This window comes from Triticum aestivum, chromosome 1B (assembly GCF_018294505.1).
Source record: "Triticum aestivum cultivar Chinese Spring chromosome 1B, IWGSC CS RefSeq v2.1, whole genome shotgun sequence".
NCBI classification, from domain to species: Eukaryota; Viridiplantae; Streptophyta; class Magnoliopsida; order Poales; family Poaceae; genus Triticum; species Triticum aestivum.
The window spans coordinates 640362471-640383432 of NC_057795.1; the positions used below are offsets into that span (position 1 = coordinate 640362471).

The 20962-nt window shown below is 43.6% G+C and overlaps 2 protein-coding genes across 2 annotated transcripts in view; both read right to left on the minus strand.

Moving 5' to 3' along the window:
- Positions 1-1513: 1513 nt before the first annotated feature.
- On the minus strand, positions 1514-11408 carry LOC123144555 (disease resistance protein Pik-2). Its single transcript, XM_044563766.1, has 6 exons — positions 10531-11408; positions 10286-10430; positions 10045-10199; positions 9744-9945; positions 8931-9613; positions 1514-3260 (listed from the first exon to the last, which is right to left on the minus strand). Exons 4-6 carry the CDS (start codon positions 9930-9932, stop codon positions 1721-1723), a joined length of 2412 nt encoding a protein of 803 aa, XP_044419701.1. The 5' UTR covers positions 9933-9945; positions 10045-10199; positions 10286-10430; positions 10531-11408; the 3' UTR covers positions 1514-1720.
- A 380-nt stretch (positions 11409-11788) lies between these two features.
- Positions 11789-20962, minus strand: part of LOC123144547 (50S ribosomal protein L7/L12) — a 15290-nt gene continuing 6116 nt past the window's right edge. The window contains exons 8-9 of the mRNA XM_044563756.1: positions 12126-14116; positions 11789-12024 (exon numbers count right to left, since the gene is read on the minus strand). Coding sequence (XP_044419691.1) covers positions 11921-12024; positions 12126-14116 — 2095 coding nt within the window. The 3' untranslated portion in view covers positions 11789-11920. The remainder of the gene's footprint in view (positions 12025-12125; positions 14117-20962) is intronic.

Sequence of the window (20962 nt, forward strand, 5' to 3'; positions counted from 1 at the left end):
ATATTGTACTCCCTCCGTCCGAAAAAACTTGTCATCAAAATGGACAAAAAGGGGTGTATCTAAAACTAAAATACATCTAGATACATCACCTTTTATTCATTTTGATGACAAGTATTTCCGGACGGAGGGAGTATTAGTTTCTGGCAAGTCTGAAGCATGGGAAACCGTCATCCCTGACTTTATTCTTCACCATTATGTAAACGATCTAGCTATCATTTGATGACTAAAGTTTATGATGCTCAAAAAAAAAAAAACCATGTGCCTGGAAAGCTGGCCAGCCTCAGCAACCAAACAAAGTGCTGGCAACCTCCAGGACACTCCAGGCGAGGCACCTTTCGGTGTGCCAGGGATGGCTCCAGTCATGTGGGCTACCAATGGAAATGCTTGTCCTCTCAAGTACAAGTAAATAAAAAATTCGACAAAGGAAAGTGCAAGTGACCTACTCCCTCCGTTCCAAAATAAGTGACTCAACTTTATATTAACTTTGTGAGAGTACATAACAGGAGACAGCATACTTGGCTTACAAGTAAATTTCAGATAACAAAACCTGTTCTGTCTGTTCCGGAGTGTCTCAGGGATATTACTATGTATGTACACTTTGCAACTCCTTCACAACGAAAGCGGGTCGACAGATCTTCATACTGACTGATACCATCTCTTGCCTATCGACTCATGTCTTGCCTTCTTGCAGTCTCGTGCAGTCCACAACTGCTCTGCTTTGCCTTGTGAAGAAACTTCCTGCCAAATCAAGGTCAAATTGCACAAATCATCTTATTGCTTATTTTCGCAACAGCGCCAACACTTAACTAGCTCCTTTAGCTTCACGCCACAAGCCATATTAGATTCATTCAATCAAATCCTGCATATGACTGGACTGAAGGAGACCTTTTTGTTTAACTAGGCAACAATCAAATTTCATTACCAACACAACCAAGACAAATTATGAAAGTGCAACAAGATAGGCATTCGAGTTTGATGCACGCCAGGAAAACCCACTAGTTGTGCTACCACTTGTAATAATAATACAACCTATGGGACGAAAAACCTGGCGCAACAATCGACCGTTCAACCTAAGTTCGGAAAACACACAGCATATGCAGTTATACACATTTACAGTATATAAGCGTGAGGACACGTTGAAGGCAGCACACGCCAAGCTGGCGTTGCCTCGTCGTCTTCATCTGCACGTCGTAGTGCACGCATATCCACCTGCTGGTCGGCGGTCGACTCCTGCTCACTGCTCCCTGCCCCTGCATAGTTGGCAAAGAATGGGTAAAGTGTTTGGGGTCAGACGAAGGCTCTTGTCAAAAACAAAGTATGAGGCCAGAATAAGAAAGAAACGAATGCAAACCTGAACTTGCTTGTGCAGCTTCCGTAGTAGGTCGATCGTCCCTGGTGACTTTCGGACGATTTGGATTTCTTTTGGCCGCCTCAAAGACATAATTAAATACAGACTCGATAATGTGACTGAAGAACTCAACTTCTCTTAGATGCAACAGTTGCTCAATGCCATTAACACCTCCACGGAGCACCCTATTGAAAGCCAATGTGAGCCTCTCAAGATTAGGTGCACCCCCATGGAAGCTGAGCTCCTCAAGATTTTCCATATTATCCACGACTAATTGCTTCAGCCGGGGAAACCAGCCCTCTTCAAAGCATAAGGCACTCCCGGAATACCCCTTGAAGTATAGCTTGAGAGAAACAAGACTGGGGAGCTTCGCTAGAACCTCAAACGATTCCTGAGCCGTCCCCCCAAATGGAGGCTCTGCAGAAACACAGGGGCATTCTTCAGGCCAACTAAAAATTCCAGCTCCGTGCCTTCCAGTGAACCGTCCACAACCATTAGATGGCGAAGAGAGCTGCTAAGCTCATTCAAAGACTCAGCAAAGGGTTCCCAAAACTTTGCTTCCTTCCTGTTAATTACACAAAGTCTGGTTAACTGACGCAATTTTCCCAGCTCACGCATTGCACGGGAGCTTTTCTCTGTGGAGATGTCGGCATGAGAGATTCTCTGGAGAGCATGCATATCCCCTAATCCAAGTGGTACCTTCGCTCCTCCACTCCACAAGAAATGCTTCACACTTCGTGTCCTTGTGTAATATGCATAACGGCCTACAATCAGATGATTCAGACTTTGGAGATGAGTAATGCCTTTTGGAAATTCGACGACCTTAGTTTCCCTTACATCCAGTGTCACCAAGTCTCTAAGTTTCCCTACTGCATCTGGTAGTTGGCATATGGCTGTGTTTCTAAGGCTGAGGTATCTCAGCAGAGGCAGTTTGCAAATGTCCTTCATATCTTGATCTCTTAACCATCCACATCCTTCAAGATCTAAAACCCTTAAAAGTGTCAAATCAGCAAATTTGATGGGTACAGGTTTCTCAGTGCTGCCCAGAATTGACAGTGAACGGGTATGAACTATGTTTTTACTGGAAAATGTTCTCTTCTCCTTGCCGCCACCAGGATGGATGGAGAGCCGTCGTACCTTGTCATGGCCTGCTGTTGTGCTGTATTGGCTGCTCCCTAGGAATGAGATAAAAATTTCCTTGACAGATTTGGCGATGATGACTTCTAACATTATGTCGTGGACTTTACAACTCCTAATATTGCCACTGCTGCCAATCTGTCCAGGGATGACGATGCTTCTACTCACAAACTCGTCCAAATAAATCTGAGCAATCTCTTCCATACTGCGGCCATACATTCCAATGATCAAGCCTTCGGCTGCCCACCGTCTAATCAGAGAGCCTCTTCTGATCACAAAATCCTCTGGGAAAGCACACAGGTATAAGAAACATGCTTTCAGATGGTATGGAAGATCATTGTAGCTGAGAGAAAGTATCCGTCTCATTCCCTCTAAAGTGGGGTTTGTCTCTAGTTCAGAACCCAACCTATCACATACTGTTTGCCATTCTGCCGATGTCTTGTTTTGCCTCCGAGCTAGCATTCGTCCTATGCTCACTATAGCTAGAGGTAGACCGTTACACCTTGCCAAAATGGCATTGGAGACTTTCAGCAGGTCGTTCGGACATTTCCCTGACTCAAAGACCGTCTTGAAGAATAGCTGCTGTGAATCATCCATCTGTAACCGCTTCATTTCATAGACAGGATCATTGGGAGAGGTGCAGCAATTTTTTGCCACCTCGTGACTGCGTGTAGTAATTAATATGCTGCCCTCTTCACCATTATCATGAGGAAAAGCTACCTTTAGCTGATCCCATGCAGCTGCTTGCCAAACGTCATCCAGAACGATCAGGTACCTAAAAAAAGACCCACATTCTTATGAGTAGGCTAGTAACAAAAATCGAGCAGGGACAGGGATTCCATGCTAGGACATGCATGTAGGATTTGTGTATTGGCTTGTTACTTGATAGTTGATACTCCTACCTAGTTGCCTATAATCTCATCTCGTAATAAATTTGGTAATAAATCTGTTCATCCTATTTTTGCTTTATGTGTTCGCTTTACACATTAAGTTCATAGATCTGTTGGTTCTATGCCTAGCATACACACTTGGCACCGCCTTCAAATATTCAAAGAAAAAAATCTACTCCCTCCATTCCAATGAATAAGGCTAGCATGCATAAATTGGACCAACCAAATGTGAGTTATATGTGACAAAAGTTATATTGTTGAATTTGTATTCGAAGAAGTTTTCGGTGGTATAATTTTAGTTCAAAACTGTATATATTATTGGCATAATTCTTGGTCAAAATTGAATTTTGAACTATGTGTGTGCCTTAGTCTTTTTTTTTGAGGGAGTGTGTGCCTTAGTCATTGGAATGAAGGGAGTACATAATTAACACTAATTATCTAACAAGTTAATGCTATCTCAAAACTATTTGTTGAGATTATGATGATGTTTATATGTATAGTGTAGAATTTTGTGCTGAGATCCTAGGTACACCACTGCCTCCAGAGCTCGTCCTCAAAATGTGGCATGCTCGGCCAAGGCCTTGAGCTCGAGCATGCTCGACGCCACTACGAGCCTTGGCTGATATGGGTAGGGCTGGACATGAGCAAAGCCAAGCCAGGATTTGGCTCGCCATTGGCGAGCCGGCTCGGCTCGGAAGCACCGGCGAGGCAACTAGAGGGGCTCGGATCGGAATCGGCATAGGCTTGAGCCAACTCAGGCCAGCTCGCGAGCCTGGGGTGACATGACGCCATGTAGCCTTGGTGGGGCGACGTGGGAAGGAGAGAATAGGAAGACGGCTGAAGGATCCCGGATGCCAACGGCCTTAGTTGGGGAGGAAGCACTGGTGAAGCCTTAGGGAGGCTAAACAGGGGCCATGAACACCCCCCCCCCCCCCCTCCATCCAAATGTGTACTTTTTTTACTACCATGCATTCTGGCCTAGTCCAAGACTCCGCACTTTCCGAGCCCAATGCATCGATAGATGACGGCCTCTCATCGTACTCATTAGTCTCACGCTCGTCTAGTACGATGTAAGTACGATATAATGTGCTTGTCTCCTCTCCCAAATCGACAAAAGTTCTCGTTCTTTGCGACTCGTGACCTTGGCATCTACTCCCTCCGTTCGGAATTACTTGTCGCAGAAATGGATGTATCTAGACGTATTTTACTTCTAGATACATCCATTCTCGCGACAAGTAATTCCGAACAGAGAGAGTAGGTCTCCCCTCCCAAATCACTGTCCTAAATTCCCCTTCTCAGTTGATATTTGATAGCCTGATAAATCGACACATTCAGTCTAGAATCCACTACCAACAACCGCCGCGCGCCGGTCCCCTGCGCCAGCTGCCAACGGCCCACTGCAACAGCCTTCATCCAATCTGCATGTCCCGGTCAGCTGATGAGTTACGTGATCAACTATTGGAGGAAGGATCAAAGGATTGAAGAAGCAATGTAAAATTCAGTCAAATAAAATTGTTTGGTGATGTTCTGATGATGGTGATTCTTCTGGTTTGAAATTATCAAGTCAAGGCTCAAAATAGAATAGAAGATGGATTTATTGCGGATAGCTTGCCGCTACAAGTAGAACAAGAGATTGTAGCAACAATAAGTTACGATGACATAACCATTGATTCCAAAACTAAGAAATCTTAAAAGAGCATATTTGTAGTTACTGGTCATATTAATCGCCTTTTGTCAAGTCTAGTGTATTCCACTGTTGTGGCTGTGGAGCTGGATACTGCGCCAATGCGTGCGGGTTGAAGACAGGCCCAATGCGTGCGTAGTAGGCTAAGTCATCCAAGGAATTGATACATATGGGCTAGTTCGGCGGGACCTCCTGTCCCGCGTGTAAAGCATAGAATACTGAGCAGGGAGCTCCTATTGGACGCTCTTTGCGTCAAACTGCCGTCGCTACGCACAAGGGAGGCAGCGACGCAGCCAGACTGGGCCGGCCCATCGTGTAAAGCATAGAATACTGAGCAGGGAGCTCCTATTGGACGCTCTTTGCGTCAAACTGCCGTCGCTACGCACAAGGGAGGCAGCGACGCAGCCAGACTGGGCCGGCCCATCGTGTAAGGAAAAAAAAGCTAAAAACCAGAGGCAACGAGTCGTCAGGTATCGAACAAGCGACCAACAGCTTACGGCTGTGTTGTCCCAGCCACTCGACCTAACTAGGTTTGCTTGCAATAAAACAGCGTGCACCACAAATAACACAGTGCAACCGTAATAGTTACTGTAGCGAACATCTTTAAGAAAAGTGTACATTTTTTCTGTAAGTGTATATTTTGAAGAAGTGCCAACATTTTTGAACTTCTGAACATATTTTCGTACACCTGCAAAAAAGAACATATTTTCATAGACAGGAACAATTTTTTGCATATGCGAACAAAAAATTTGAAACTGCAGAAAATATTTTTGAAAAACGTGAACAATTCTTTCAAGTTGTGAACAAATTACGAAATTCCGAACAAATTTATAAACCATGACTTTTTTGAATTTTTGAACTAATATTTCTCCACAACTTACAGAAAAAACGAAGGGATCTTTGAAAAACAAACAAATTTCTAATTTGCGACTAAAAAAATAATACAACTTTTTTTTCAAAAATCAGGGACATTTTTTGAAATTCCAATACAAATTTGAAAACACGAACATAATTTGGAAAATGTGGAAACAAGAACGTTTTTTGAAATTGGTGAACAAAAATTTGAAACTGAACAATTTTGAAACTCCTCAAAAAGTGAAAAAGTGCACACTTTTTAAATTTGCGAAAAAAATTTAAAACAGGAAAATGTTTTCAACTGCCCGAACATTTATTGAAAGTTGTGAACAAAATAATGAAACTGAACAATTTCGAAACTCCTGAAAAAAATGAAATCATGCACATTTTTTTTAATTTGCGAACAATTTTTTAAAGCGGGAACATGTTTTGTACCGCCGAAGATTTTCTAAAATTTGTGAACAAAATTTGAAACTGTGATTTTTTAATACGTGAACAAAAATTTAAAAAATAAGAACATTTTTTGAAGTTTGAAATTTTTTTCTGAAAACAGGAACATTGTTTGAAATCCATGTCATTGTTTACAAATTTTGTAAACAAATGAACAAAAATAAATCGATTTTTTTTAAAAAAGAGGAACATTTTTTGAAAATTGTAACAGTTTTTTTAAACCAGGAACATTTATTGAATTTGTGAACAAATTTTGTAAAACGGGAACATTTTTTGAATTTGTGAACAAAATCTATAAACAGGAACATTTTTTGAAATTTTGAAACAAATAATTTGAGACCGGGAACATTTTTGAATTTGTGAACAAAATCTGAAAACAGGAACATTTTTTGAAATTTTCGAAATTATGAATATTTGATTCAAATTAAAAACATTTTCCAAATTTTCATACATTTTTTTGTAAAACAGGAACATTTTGACGATGTGAACAAATTTTAAAAGGGGGAACATTTCTTGAATTTGTGAAAAACAAATTAAAAATGTTTAAAATTTTAAAACTTCCAGAACATTCTTTGAATTTGTGAACAAGATTGAAAAACATGAACTACTATTAAATTTGTGAACAAATTTGGAAAGCTGGAACATTTTTTTAATCTTGAGAACAAATTTTAAGGCGGAGAACAATTTTGAAAAATACTGAACAAACTTGGAAGCGCGAACAATTTTTTTAAGCACGAACATTTTTTGAATCTTGAGAACATATTTTAAAACGTAGAACAATTTTTAAAAATCCTGAACAAATTTGAAATGTGAACTTTTTTTGAATACATGAACAAAATTCGGAAACAAGAACAATCTTTGAAAACATGAACATTTTTTAAACCCCAGTCATTATTTGAATGGTTTCCAAAAAATGAACAAAAACATTTAGAACATTGTTTTGAAAATGAGAACAATTTTTAAAACTCCTGAGTTTTTTTTTGAAAATGAGAACATTATTTAAATTTATGAAGAAATTTTGAAAGCACAAAAATTTTACAAAATTGAAAATATATTAAAAGTACAAACATTGTTTTCAGTTTCTGAACAAAATTTGAAAGCTGATTTGTTTTAAAAAAATGGACTTGAAATGTAAAGGAAACGGAAAAAATAAATAGAAAAGGAAAAGAAAAAAGAGAAAAAAAGAAACAGAAAAATCGACAAAAGAAAAAAACGGTTCAAGGAACCTTCTAGAAGTTTCCTGAAACCAGAAAAAACCGGCTGGGAAACTCTAGAAGGTTCCCAAAACCGGAAAGTGTAACGGGCCGGCCCAGGTGAGCGCTTCGGTCGCCAGCTCTGTGCGGTGCGTCGACATTTCGACGCAACGAGCCGCAAATAGGGAATTCCTACTGAGCAAGCGTATCGGAGCACTGCATAGTGGGCCAGCCCATTCGGTAGGTTTGTATTAAATGAGAAGAGGAGGCTGGCCGGACCGGTTTAGAGTTCTGGCAGCCCGGTGCACGTAGCTCCCGCTTGTGCAGGGTCCGGACCGGTTTAGAGTTCTGGAATTTCAAAAAATGTTATATAATTTCAGAAAAATGTTTACAAATCGAAAAAAGTTCAAGAATTTTAAAACATTCCAAATTTGAAAAAATGTTCGTGAGTTTAGAAAATGTTCCCCAGTTTTTAAGAAAAATTACAAACTCAAAAATATATATGAATTTTAAAAATGTTCACAAATTAAAAAAAATGTTGCCGATTTCAAAACATGTTCAAGAATTTTTTTTAAATGGAAGAACAAAAAAGAAAAACAGAAAATTGAATAACCAAAGAAATAAACAGATAAAACGCAGAAAAAAGAAGAAAAACCGGTCCAGGGTTCTACAGAACATGCCCTACACCTGTGGGGAAGACAAAGAAAAAAGCCTCAATGGGCCGGCCCATATAGCCATGCGAGCATGCAAGGGGGTGAACCTCCTGCCGCCTTACAGGAGCAATAGGACAGCCTTAGTCCGTTGTCATTCTTATTCCCCTCCCTCCCCTCTCTGTCGTCTTAGATGGGTTAGATCAGGCCGCAAACTGCTGGGCAGGATCGAGCCCGGGCTTGGCATGAAGCACAAACAAGTGTACCATGCCAACTCGGCTCGGCCTATTTTCTTCTTGGGGCCGAGCTACAGAGAGCTCCAAGCCAAGCCTAAAAGCTCCCTCGGCCCCTTCGTTGAAATGGAGGAACAAGATGATGAGAGAGAGAGAGAGAGAGAGAGAGAGAGAGAGAGAGAGAGATGGTCACTTTCTCATTCACTTAAGACTAGATCTGGCAGAAAACAAAACCGAGGTGCAAATATGTAAATAATGCTAAAGGAGCTTCAACTTTTGCAAACTGAAATAAAGTATTAGATTCTTGTAATTGGCACTGCAGACAGGTGGAAAATTGTAATCTCCGCATTTTATATAAACTTGGTCAGACTGAAAGAAGTTTCACACTTGAAGACAAAACTATAACATCTTTGGATTTTTCAAACAGAGTATGGCATAAGAGGAAACTCATTAAACGAGAGAATAGTAATAAAAGTGCTTAATTATGTACCTACGCTTCAAACATTGTTTGATCTTGTCAACCAAGTCGCTTATGGTCCATTTTTTAATGTTCCGGAGGGGATCGTCATCTTTATCACTGTCAGCCAAAGTCGAAAGCTGCTTCAGCACGGACTCGAGAAGAGAACGGAAATCGTATGTCTGGGACACCGGAATGAAAGCACGGCACTGGATGCCACCCAACTTTGGAGTGCTGTAGATGGTCGTGGCGAGGGTGGTCTTGCCGAGGCCACCGAAACCCACTATGGACAGCACTCGGGGACCTGCCGCCGCCTGGCGTTTCTCACTGAGCAGCCTCACCACGGCATGAGTCATGTTGCCCATCCCGACTAGCCCAGACCCGTCACCATGGATTGCTGGCAGCCAGCGGTCCAGATTGTCATGGTGGCTGTACGAAGAAGAATCAAGCACTTTGCTTGACCGTCCAGCCGACTCGCCTAGATCATACCTGCGCCTCCTTTCGCTCACTTTCTGGGCACGAGATTTGAGGCCCTGGATATCGGTGGCCACTGTGTGCCGCACCCTCAATGTCCGCACCATGTTGAACATCCTATGGAGGTATTCGAGGAGTCCTTTACGGTCTCCATGGTGCTCGCTGAGGTGATGGCAGAACCTGTCCATACAGTCCTCCACATCGAACGCGACTTCCCTCACTTGTTTCATCCAAGTCCTAGTCTGCACGTATATGAATGAGCACATCAGTTAATCATGCCAGGGTTTTGTCTCATCTCATTACAAGAGGCATGCTTTCCTTGCTATCAAAAGGTTCAGTTCAAAAGGATCCATCTACTAGCATTTGCATTACTTGTTCGTTGTGATCATCGCCATCCGCGAGCTCAAGGAGGCAGGCGGTCATGCTCTCGAGCTCGTCCTTGAGCTCCTGGATCTCCCCGCGAACGCCACTGAGAAGTGCGTATTTGGTGGCAAGGACGTTGCCGAGCTTCACCAACAGGATCTGCACGGCGCCATGGGAGGCGCTCACCACGGCCTCCATCACCTTGCCCGTCCTGCCATGTTAACTTTCGTTGGCATGGCTTAGTACAAAAACACTAAACCACACCAGCCACAACCATAACTTGATTTCTTGTAAGTTTGTAAGGCATTACCTTTGGTTTGAGTGGTCTGGACCTATTCCATGTATTCGGCATTTACATCTTTCAAAAGTCAACTCTGTTTACCAAGGACGAGCAGGTGAATTGGTTATGGCACACCCACTCGAAGGCCACCAGCTCCTGGATGCCCACAGCTGACTAGCCCATCGCTAAGACAGGTGAAAATTAGAGTTCTTACCATCAGTGAACCATGCTACTGTACTCTGAGACAACCAAACTAGCTCAAAAGATTTACCTGCTACGATGCGAGATAAATATGAACTGTAGTTGGCTCGGTCGATGTGCGGGACAGGAGAGCGGCGCACCACAGATCGTGATCCCCCGGCCAACAACGCACCCAAGATTTCCGCAACAAAACGGAAGCTGGCTCGATCTGAAGTCTGGAACAACAACAATAGATCAAGAACTCATTCAGAGCAAAAAAGTACAAACTTCCAATTCAAAAGCTTAACCCAAGGGAGAGAAGAGAAAAGGCCAAACCTTGACAGAAATCGATAACCACTTCTTGTTCAGCCGCGATCAAGAATGGAGTCGCCGGAGATAGCACACCAAGAAAAGGGAACAAGACTAGCTGGTCCAGATGGACAGAGGACAACCAAGTAAGGCTGAGCAGTGTGGTTAGGAGGTCAAGGGGTGAGGCAAGTTGTGCCTATTTTATGGTTGATGAGTTGGTTACATTTTTAACAGAGAGAAAGCAACACCTACCGGTAGCACTGCACTAGTAGTATATAATATGATGCTGCACTGAAGGATTGGTCATTTGTTCTCTTATAAGGTAGCTGGCCTCGAAATTGTTTCTTCACAGTAGGTGCTCACTTATTTTTTCATGGATGGTGCGTCCTTCCATATCTGTCGCGTTTTATGGGTGGTTAGTGACTTAAAATACCTGCAGGCGCTGAACCAATCAGCAGAGATAAACTAATCACCCAGTTCACTGATGATTGTTTCTTATAGGAGTGAGATGTTAAGCTGAAAATGGAGATACCGATAGTTCAACAGTCTGTAGGTAAATAACATTTACCTGCTGCGATGCCAGGTAAATAAGAACTGTAGTTGGCTCGGTCGATCTGCAGGTAAATAAGATTTCCACAACCAAATGCAAGATGGCTCGATCTCATGTCTGAAACAACAATAATAGATTAAGAACTCAGTCAGACCAATGGTTGTGATGCACATACAGCAATGCAGGCTGCAGATTGGCTTAAGAGTAAATTTCAGATAACCAATCCTAGTATGTTTGTTCCAGAGTGTCTCAGGGATATGTGTACAGTTTGCCCCTCCTTACGGCGTAAGCGTGTCGACAGATCTACATACTGACTGGTATCCGCCTATCCACTCATTAGTGTTGTACCTGAAAACACATCTATTGCCTTCTTGCAGTGTCCTGCAGTTCAACTGCTTCTTTGTATGTACTCCTGAAGAAACTTCCTGCTAAATCAAGGCCAAATTGCACAAGTGGTGGTGCTAAAGCGTCCCCATTCTTCTACCTGTGTCTTGGAAATTTTGTTGAAAGCAGTGGGGATCCCCCCGAACAAATTATCTTATTGCTGTTTCCGCAACAGCGTCAGCACTTAACAAGGTCTTTCAGCTTTACACCACAAGCTTAGATTCATTCAACAAAATCCTACAAACAACTGGACTGAAGGAGACTTTTTTGCTTAATTAGGCATCACCCATTTTTCATTACCAAGACAATGAAAACAATGTATGTATAAAAGTGAAACAAAATAGGCATTCGAATTGGATGCACGCCAGGAAAACCCACTAGTTGTACTACCACTTGTAATAATAATACAACCTATGGGACGAAAAACCTGGCGCAACAATCGATAGTTCAACCTAAGTTCAGAAAATACGGAGGATGCAGTCATTACACATTCAGTATATAAGCGAGAGGACACGTTGAAGGCAGCAGACGCCATGCAAGCCTATCCACCTGCTGGTCGGTTGACTCCTGCTCACTGCTCCCCGCCCCTGCATAATTGGTACAGAATGGATAAAATGTTTAGGGTCAGAATAAGGCCGGTGTTAAAAACAAAGTATGAGGCCGGAAGAAGGAAGAACCAAATGCAAACCTGAACTTGTTTCTGCAGCTTCCGTAGTAGGTCGATCCTCCCTGGTAACTTTAAGATGATTTGGATATTCTTTGGCCGCCTCAACCACCTGCTCAAATATAGACTCTATAACGACACCGAAGAACTCAACTTCTCTTAGCTGAGGCAGCTTTTCTTTTCCAATGCCATTAACGCCTCCACGGGGCACACTCGGGAAATACAATGTCAGCCTCTCAAGTTTAGATGCGCCCCCATGGAAGCTGAGCTCCTCGAGCTGTTCCAGATTATCCACAACCAATTGCTTCAGCTGGGGAAACCAGCCCTCTTTAAATAAGGCTCTCCCCTTATATCCCTTGCAGTATAGCTTGAGAGAAACAAGACTGGGGAGCTTCGCTAGAACCTCAAAAGATTCCTCAGCCAAGTGGTGAGTCTCTCGAAGCGACAGACTGGCCAAGTTATTGAGTGATGAAACCCAGCTAGGCAGCTCCCTTAGCCGTCCCACCAAATGCAGGCTCTCCAGCAACAGAGGGGGATTCTTCAGGCCTGCTAAAAATTTCAGCTTCTTGACTTGCTCTGAACCGTCCACAACCATTAGATAGCGTAGAGAGTTGCTAAGCTCATCCAAAGACTCAGCAAATGGTTTCCAAAGCTTTGCTTCCTTCCTGTTGATTACACAAAGTCTTGTTAACTGACGCAATTTTCCCAGCTCACGCATTGCATTGGAGCTTTTCTTTGTAGAGATGTCTACATGAGAGATTCTCTGGAGGGCGCCCATATTCCCTAATCCAAGTGGTACCTTTGCTCCATCATTCCACACAAAATGCTTGACACTTTTTGTCCTTGTGTAATATGCATAACGGCCTACAAGTAGATGATTCAGATTCTGGAGCCGAGTAATGCCTTTGGGAAATTTGGCGACAGAAGTTTCCCTTACATCCAATGTCACCAATTCTTTAAGTTTCCCTATTGCATTTGGTAGTTGGGATATGGTTGTGTTTCTGAGGCTTAGGTATCTCAGCAAAGACAGTTTGCAAATCTCCTTGAGATCTTTATTTCTTAACCATGCACATCCTTCAAGATCCAAAACCCTTAAAAGTGTCAAATCAGAAATTTTGATAGGTACAGGTTTCGCAGTGCTGTCCAGAATTGACAGTGAACGGGTATGGACTATGTTCTTACTGCAAAAGGTTCTCTTCTCATTGGTTCCACCAGGATGGATGGAGAGCCGTCGTACCTTGTCATGGCCTGCTGTTGTATTGTATTGACTGCTACCTAGGAACGAAATGAAATTTTCCTTGACAGATTTGGCAATGATAACTTCTAGCATTATGTCATGGACTTTAAAACTCTTAATCTTGCCACTGGAGCCAATCTGTTCAGGGATGACAATGTTTCTACTGACAAACTCATCCAAACAAATCTGAGCAATCTCTTCCAAACTGCGGTCATACATTCCAATGATTAAGCCTTCAGCTGCCCACCTTCTAATCAGAGAGCCTCTTCTGATCTTAAAATCCTCAGGGAAAGCACACAGGTATAAGAAACATGCTTTCAGATGGTACGGCAGATCATTGTAGCTGAGAGCAAGTATCCGTCTCATTCCCTCTAAAGTGGGGTTTGTCTCCAGTTCAGAACCCAGCCTATCACATATTGTTTGCCACTCTGCCGATGTCTTGTTTAGCCTCCGAGCTAGCATTCGCCCTATGCTCACTATAGCTAGAGGTAGGCCGTTGCACCTTGACAATATGGCCTTGGAGACTCTCAGCAGGTCGGTCGGACATTCCCCTGAATTAAACACCGTCTTGAAGAATAGCTTCTGTGAATCAGCCTCCTGTAACCGCTTCATTGCATAGACATGGTCATTGGAAGAGGTGCAGCAACTTTCGGCTACCTCATGACTGCGTGTAGTAATTATTATGCTGCCCACTTTATTATTATTATCATGAGGAATAGCTACTTTTAGCTGATCCCATGCAGCTGCTCTCCAAACGTCGTCCAGAACGATCAAGTACCTAAAAACAAAAACGCCAAACTTTCTTATGAGTAGGCTAGTAATGAAAATCGAACAGGGACAAGGATTGCATGAGGATATGCAAGTGGGAGTTCTGTACTGGCTTGTTACTTCTGAAATGATTTCATGCAGTCATACTATAGTAATACATTTGGTCCAAAACCAAGGTTGTAATCACCATACATAGCAGTCCATCATACATTACAAATTCCCGAGAAAGAAAAACATCTAACATCTAATTCATTAAATTTCTGTTATTGTTAAATATTAACCATAAGATCTGCATCATCTTTTTTTCAAAGCAACAATAAGATCATCATCTAGCAAAGTGAAAACACAAAGAGTTATCCTATCCTACAGGAGCAATGCTACATTTATGAGGAATTTCTAATGGATCTAATCTACAGGGTGACATGAAGGCCCATAGTGAAATCATGGGGGGTTAGTATGGAATCAGGTAGGGGTCAGTTTGAAATCATGGTGAGTATTAGTCTGTAGACCACGTCCATAACTAATTTTCTGCAAGTCTAACATTCTCGGGGAGAGAGACAGGAAATTGGGTCATTTTCCCGTTCACTTCACAGTAGGGCTGGCAGAAAACACCCCGGATGTGCAAATATGTAAATAATGCTAATGACGCTTCAACTTCTGCAAACAGAAATAAATTTAATAGATTCTTGTAATCGGCAATGCAGATAGGTAGAAAATTGTAAATCTCCCCTTGTATACATAAACTTGGTCAAGTTAGAAGAAGTGTCACTCGGAAGACAAAACTATAAGAGCAACTCTAGCAGTTTCCCCAAACACCCTGTCCTAAAAAATGCCAATATGGAAGCAAGGGTCCAAAATGCACTAGAACAGATTCCCCATACCTACCTCTATCTTCTAATTATTAGAGTGCACTCCAATAAGAGGGGTGTAGCCTCCATATTTGTTTTTTTTTGGGGGGGGGGGGGGGGGGGCACTGCAAAACCAACCATTGTGGCGGCACTATATTTTCAACTATGATGATAATGCATCTTTTAAATACCCTAATTGGAATTTTGATGATTTATGACAGAACCATTAAGGGGCTAATGTTTATACAACAACAAAACAAAGCCTTCAGTCCCAAACAAGTTGGGGTAGGCTAGAGCTGAAATCCATTAGATCTCGCAACACAACTCATGGTTCTGGCACATGGATAGCTAGCTTCCACGAACCCCTGTCCATGGCTAGTTCGTTGGTGATATCCCAGTCCTTCGGATCTCTTGTTGGACTCCTCCCATGCCAAGTTTGGCCTTCCCCGGCCTCTCTTGACATTATCAGCATGCTTTATCCATGGCTCTCTGGTGTTACCGGTCTTTTTGTTTCTTTGGGCTTGTTGAGATGTGCCCTCAGCAGAACCTATTGTACTTCTTGTTGTGTGTGTGTGTGTTGTGGACTCGATTGTGGTACTTGGTGGTTTGTGGCGGTTTGCTTTATTTATAAAGCGGGGCGAAAGCCTTTTTGGTATGCACCTGAGCTGAATATGCGCAAACCATCTCAAACGATGTTGGACAAGTTTCTCCTCGATTGGTTCCATAAGGGGCTAATGTTTAATTGAGTTTATTTCAGATTTAGTCCCTTGCCTATAACTAGAACATCAATGGTCACCCCTACCCACAACTTTTGAAGTTGTTGTCAATCTCAAGCTCTTAGAATGTACTTAATAGGTTTTTGGTGAATCCAAGATTCACAGAGTGTAGGACAACCATACTATGAAGAGGGCCACAAAGCAAAGGTACTTTGGAATGGAACTTCATGAAAGAACCTAAACCCCAAATCCTCAAAATTTCACTCTAGCCACCTCATTCTTCAGTATCTCTAAGCCCCAGTACCTCCAAAGATTTTTCTTCCAATACTACCGAGCACTTTGGGTTGTTGTCTTCGTCGAGTTCAAACCCAGCTTTTCATCGCGTCGGAACTACCGCAAAAAAAAAGTCAGGTGCTACCAAGCCTTTCGAAGATTTTCCTTCCAATATTACCGAGTACTTCGGGTTAGTTCAAACCCAGCTTTTCATCTCGTCGGAACTGCCGCATTTTTTTTTCAGGTGCTACCAAGCCTTTCGTTTGAGAAATATCTATGTTAGCTTCAGCACCTCCGAGCAAAACATTTTACCCGGCACTTCCAAGTTTGCATCTTTATGTGGTCCGGGTATATGTCCCGGTACGACTGCGGTTTTCTATCAGATACTTTCGAGCTGTGACTTATGTCTTTTTTGCATGTTTCCCATTTGAGAGTTGCTCTGTCTACTACGCTACTTTCTAGAGATTGGATTTACTTGGTACTCAGCTAGTTCAAATCTCACAGAAAGGAGAGACATTTGTTGTTCGGAACCACCACCCTAGTTTTACTCGGTACATCCAATTACTATGTTTTATGAACATGCTCTGGTCGTTCTAATGTTTGCACTTGTTCCAAACCTCCTCAAGCTTTCCTCTGGTATTTCTGAGCTAGTTGTTAGGAGATATGCAACTTGTATTTCCATGGGGCCATAGGCAAGTATATATACATTTCAATGTGCGGTATACTATTCATAAAGCCCTCAGAGAACCGGGAAAATACAAAGGGTACACGGCTAAATAAAATATATATAAATCTAACCCCCCCCCACCCCCCCCTCAAACTAATGGTGGATCAACAACACAAAGTTTGGAGAGGTAGAAGTCGTGTTGTGCTCTAGTATGTGCCTTCGTAAAGAAATCTGCCAAATGTAACTCGGAAGACACATATTGAAGAACAATAACCTGATCCTGCACACCAGCACACACAAAAGAAGCATCAACACCAATATGCTTCACAGAGTCACACACAACAATTGTAACACCTCTACTGTCTCAAAAGAGGGGAGTTGGTGTAGTAACAGAAACACCATACTCCTGAAGTAATCATCGTAACCAAGTCACTCTACTATCAAAAGAGCCATAGCCCGCAACCCGCAACTCAGCCTCCGGACTCGAATGGGAAACAACAGTTTGTTTCTTCGTGTTCCAGGCAATGAGAGAGCCATCAAGAAAAACATAGTAAGCAGAAAGAGAAAGGAGATCCAAAGGATCACTAGCCCTTGTGGCATCCGAACAAGCCTGAAGAAGACGGTGAGAGATCGTTCCATGAAGATATCAAAAAACTGGAAGGTGGGTATAGTGAACCAAAGTGGAAGCAGAAACAAACTAACTCAAAATATGTATAGGATAGGAGAATCCTGACAAGTGACAGCTAGATAGACAAGGCTCCAAACAAGATGACAATAATGCGTATCAGACAAGGGATCACCATCAGAAGCACAGACATCCACGGGGGTCTCAACGGTGCGCTCATCAGTAAAAGCGGCACGAGCAAGAACATCATGGATATACTTCTCTAGGGAAATAAAGAAGCCATCAGAGATAGAGAAAAACTCAAACTCAAAAAGTAGCGAAGAGGGCCAAGATTAGACATAAGAAACTACTCACTAAGACATACCTTAGCAAAGGCAATGTACTCAGGGTCGTTGCCACTGATGATCATCTCGTTAACATATAGAAGAAGGGTCCAACCACAAGGAGAAAGATGGACAAACAGTGTAAGATCACGAGCTCTTTACGGGAAAAAAACCAGCAACGGTCACTGCAGAGGCAAAACGCTCAGCCATGAGGGGCTTGCTTAAGTCCATAGAGAGACCGACGAAGACGATATACCATGCCATCAAGAACAGAATACCTAGATGGTGGTTGCATGCAAACCTCCTAATGCAATTCTCAATTAAAAAGGCATTATTAACATCAAGCTGGGATATAAACCAATGGCGAACAGAGGCCGCAACAAGAAGTGTGGGAACAATGGTCATAGTCAACAGGAGCAAAAGTCTCATCGTAATCACGACCATGCGCATGTTGAAAGCCACGAGTCACAAGATGAGCTTTGTAGCACTCAAGAGAACTATCAGAGCTAGTCTTAACCTTGTAGACGCACTTACAAGTGATGGGACGAACACAGGGAAGCAGAGAAACAAGATCCCACCCGTTGGTGCGCTCAAGAGCAACAATCTCCTCGGCCATCGCAAGTTGCCAGTCGGGATGAATAACAACATTACGATAAGAAGTCGACTCAAGAACAACAGCGCCAGCGCATGGAAAACCAAGGCGATCAACATGCGGAAGCAGACAAGCATGTAAGCCATCAGTAGGCTGAGACGAGGAATGTGGCACATCAGAAGTAGATGACACAACACGCGGACGACAAGTATAAAAGTGAAGAAAAGAGGGAAGATTGCAAGGAGGAACCACCGAAATGGACTCTGGTGATGGTGACGGGGAAGCGGTCAGGGAAGAAGGTGCAGAATCCTATGACATATGAGGATGAGCAATGTAAGGTAGCCTCACGTGAGGAATGAGGTGAGGAAACCATAGGAGATGTCGCTCTCGGATCTACAACAGGTAGATGAGTAGGAGTGGGATAGTGGGGGCAAAGTGGGAGATGTGTCGGGAAAAGTGAAGAAAGAGATATCCTCCACTAAAAAGGCCAAAGAAGATGAACACGGGTAGAAGGAATGACACTCATCAAAAGTCACATCCCAAGAAATACTCATCCGACGACTAACAAGATCCCAACAATGATAGCCCTTACGCTCATCATTGTATCCTAAGACACTCGATAGATTAAGCGATCAGTTCGGTCCATTCACGAGGGGCAAGAAGAATATACAAACACAACCAAACAAACGAAGCGTTGAATAATCAGGAAAACAATCAAAAAGACGCTCAGAAGGAACGCCACCTTGTAGAGAGCGGATAGTTGAATGTTGCCCCTCGACCCAAAAGTGAGGCGACGACCATCAATGCATGAGCCATCTCAAGGTGACGATGCTTGAGCTCAGCCACACTATTATGAGCAGGAGCAGCAGGACAAGAGAACTAAGCAAGAGTACCTTGCTTGGCAAGGACCCGCGCAACATCTTCAAGATATACTCTCCAACAGAGTCAGCACAAAACACAAGAATAGATACAGAGAATTGACTATGAACCATGGTAGCAAAACTAAAATATATCCACATGTGCCAAGAGAAATCATCTATAAAGATAATATAGTAGCAATGCCCTCCTTTTGAGGCAAAAGGAGTTGGACCCCATACACTAGAGTGAACAAGGTCTAGAGGATGCTAAGACACAGTCTCGTTATGAGGATAAGGTAGTTAGACTTGTTTACCGAGCCGACAACCCAGACACCGCCGAAGACGGATCCAAGAAGATTATGCCGAACAAAGGATGGGAGACGAGAGCCACAAAAATGACGAAGGCGATGATGCCACTCCTGAAAAGAGCTGGTAGACAAGGCAACAACAGTGGAGGGATTGGCGGCGGTGGCGGTGGAAGGAAGGTGAAGCTGGTCAAGCTTCAGAGGCCTTGGGAGTCACGAGGTCGGTTGCCATCACCAGCGAGAGCACCAGTGCGCCGTTCCTAAACAGAAAGTGAGTTAAAGTCAACAATGACCCTACAACTAGAGTCAACAATCTGACCACCAGAAATGAGATGCATGCTAAGTCGAGGAACATGGAAAGAGTGCTAAGGGTGCCTCGACCATTAACCGGGAGAGAGGTATCATCCACATTAAGAACATGAATAGGAGAATCGAGAGGTTGAATAGAGCACAGTGGATGAATCATGAGTCATATAAAAAGGTGCTCCGGTATCAAGAATCCACGGAGATGCACATGAATGTGTAGAAGGTGGTCTCACAATGATAGAAGAATCGGTAGCAGAACCAGCAAACCCTGTCGATGGAGGCCAGAAGATGCAGCTAGCAGGCATCGAAGCTGCATAATCTCCTGCTCAGCAAAGGACACAGTTGGAGTAGTCGAAGTAACAACACCAATAGAGGAGCGACCACCACATCCTATGGAGGCCGCTAGAGGAGGCGATGTAGCTTGATCACTATCAGAAACCGATGCAAGAGAGGAGGTCACATGTAGACAAGGACCAAGGGCCAAGGGAAGGACCAAGAGTGGACCATGAGCACACATCAGCAGCCACCATGTCTTGGTCGTTACATGGGTTCCTTCCTCCCAAGCACGCATGGTGGCATCTCGGTTGCTCCATTACTTCCTTTCTCCCCCGAGCACACGCAGCAGCCCGCCGTGCCTCAGTCACTCGTTCGCAGCAGAGCTTGTAGCAGCAGCCACATCGTCGACAAGAAAAGCAAAGCCAGCAAGGGCTGCATCGAAGCACAGGAGCCAAAGACAAGTGCTACAACGCAGCGCAGGGCGGCGATGGTGGACGCGATGCAGCACATGCGGCCAACAACAAGTGATGCAACGCAGTGCGCGGCGGCGATGGATGTTGTGATGCAGCACAGGCAGCGGACGACAAGTGTTGCAACGCAGCAAGCGGCGGTTATGGATGGTGCGACGCAGCACAGGCAGTTGATGATAAGTGTTGCATTGCAATGTGCCGCGACGGCGATGGATGCGGCGATGCAGCGCATGACGGAGATGGCGGAAGCTACGACGCAGCAGGCGACGGTGATGGATGCAGCGACGCAGCACACGGATGACGACAAAGTGCTGCATCGCAGCGCGCGCGACGACGGCCTGGATGGGTAGTGTGCTCCGGCCCTCGTAGCGCCGGTGGCTGGGATTGGAAGCGGCCGTGCTCCGTGCCTTAGCGCCGGTGGCTGGTTGTTGCTTCGTCGGTGGAGGAAATGGGGATACAGGAGAAAGAGCGAGCGAGGAAGAGATTGGGTGGCCCTTGGAGAAGATAAGGTTGAGAGAGAGAGGAAGCGGTGTGTGACCAGTGGAAAATAGACGCGGCTTACGGTTTGTTGTTTTCAATCGGTCAAAAACAAGTGTTT

Excerpts from the sequence above, each read along its gene's own strand:
- LOC123144555 (XM_044563766.1), bottom strand. The coding sequence starts at position 9,932 with ATGGAGGCCGTGGTGAGCGCCTCCCATGGCGCCGTGCAGATCCTGTTG. Across the intron at positions 9,614-9,743 it reads GCGATGATCACAACGAACAA|ACTAGGACTTGGATGAAACA; the intron begins GTAATGCAAATG and ends ATATACGTGCAG. Across the intron at positions 3,261-8,930 it reads AAACAATGTTTGAAGCGTAG|GTACCTGATCGTTCTGGATG; the intron begins GTACATAATTAA and ends GTCTTTTTTTAG.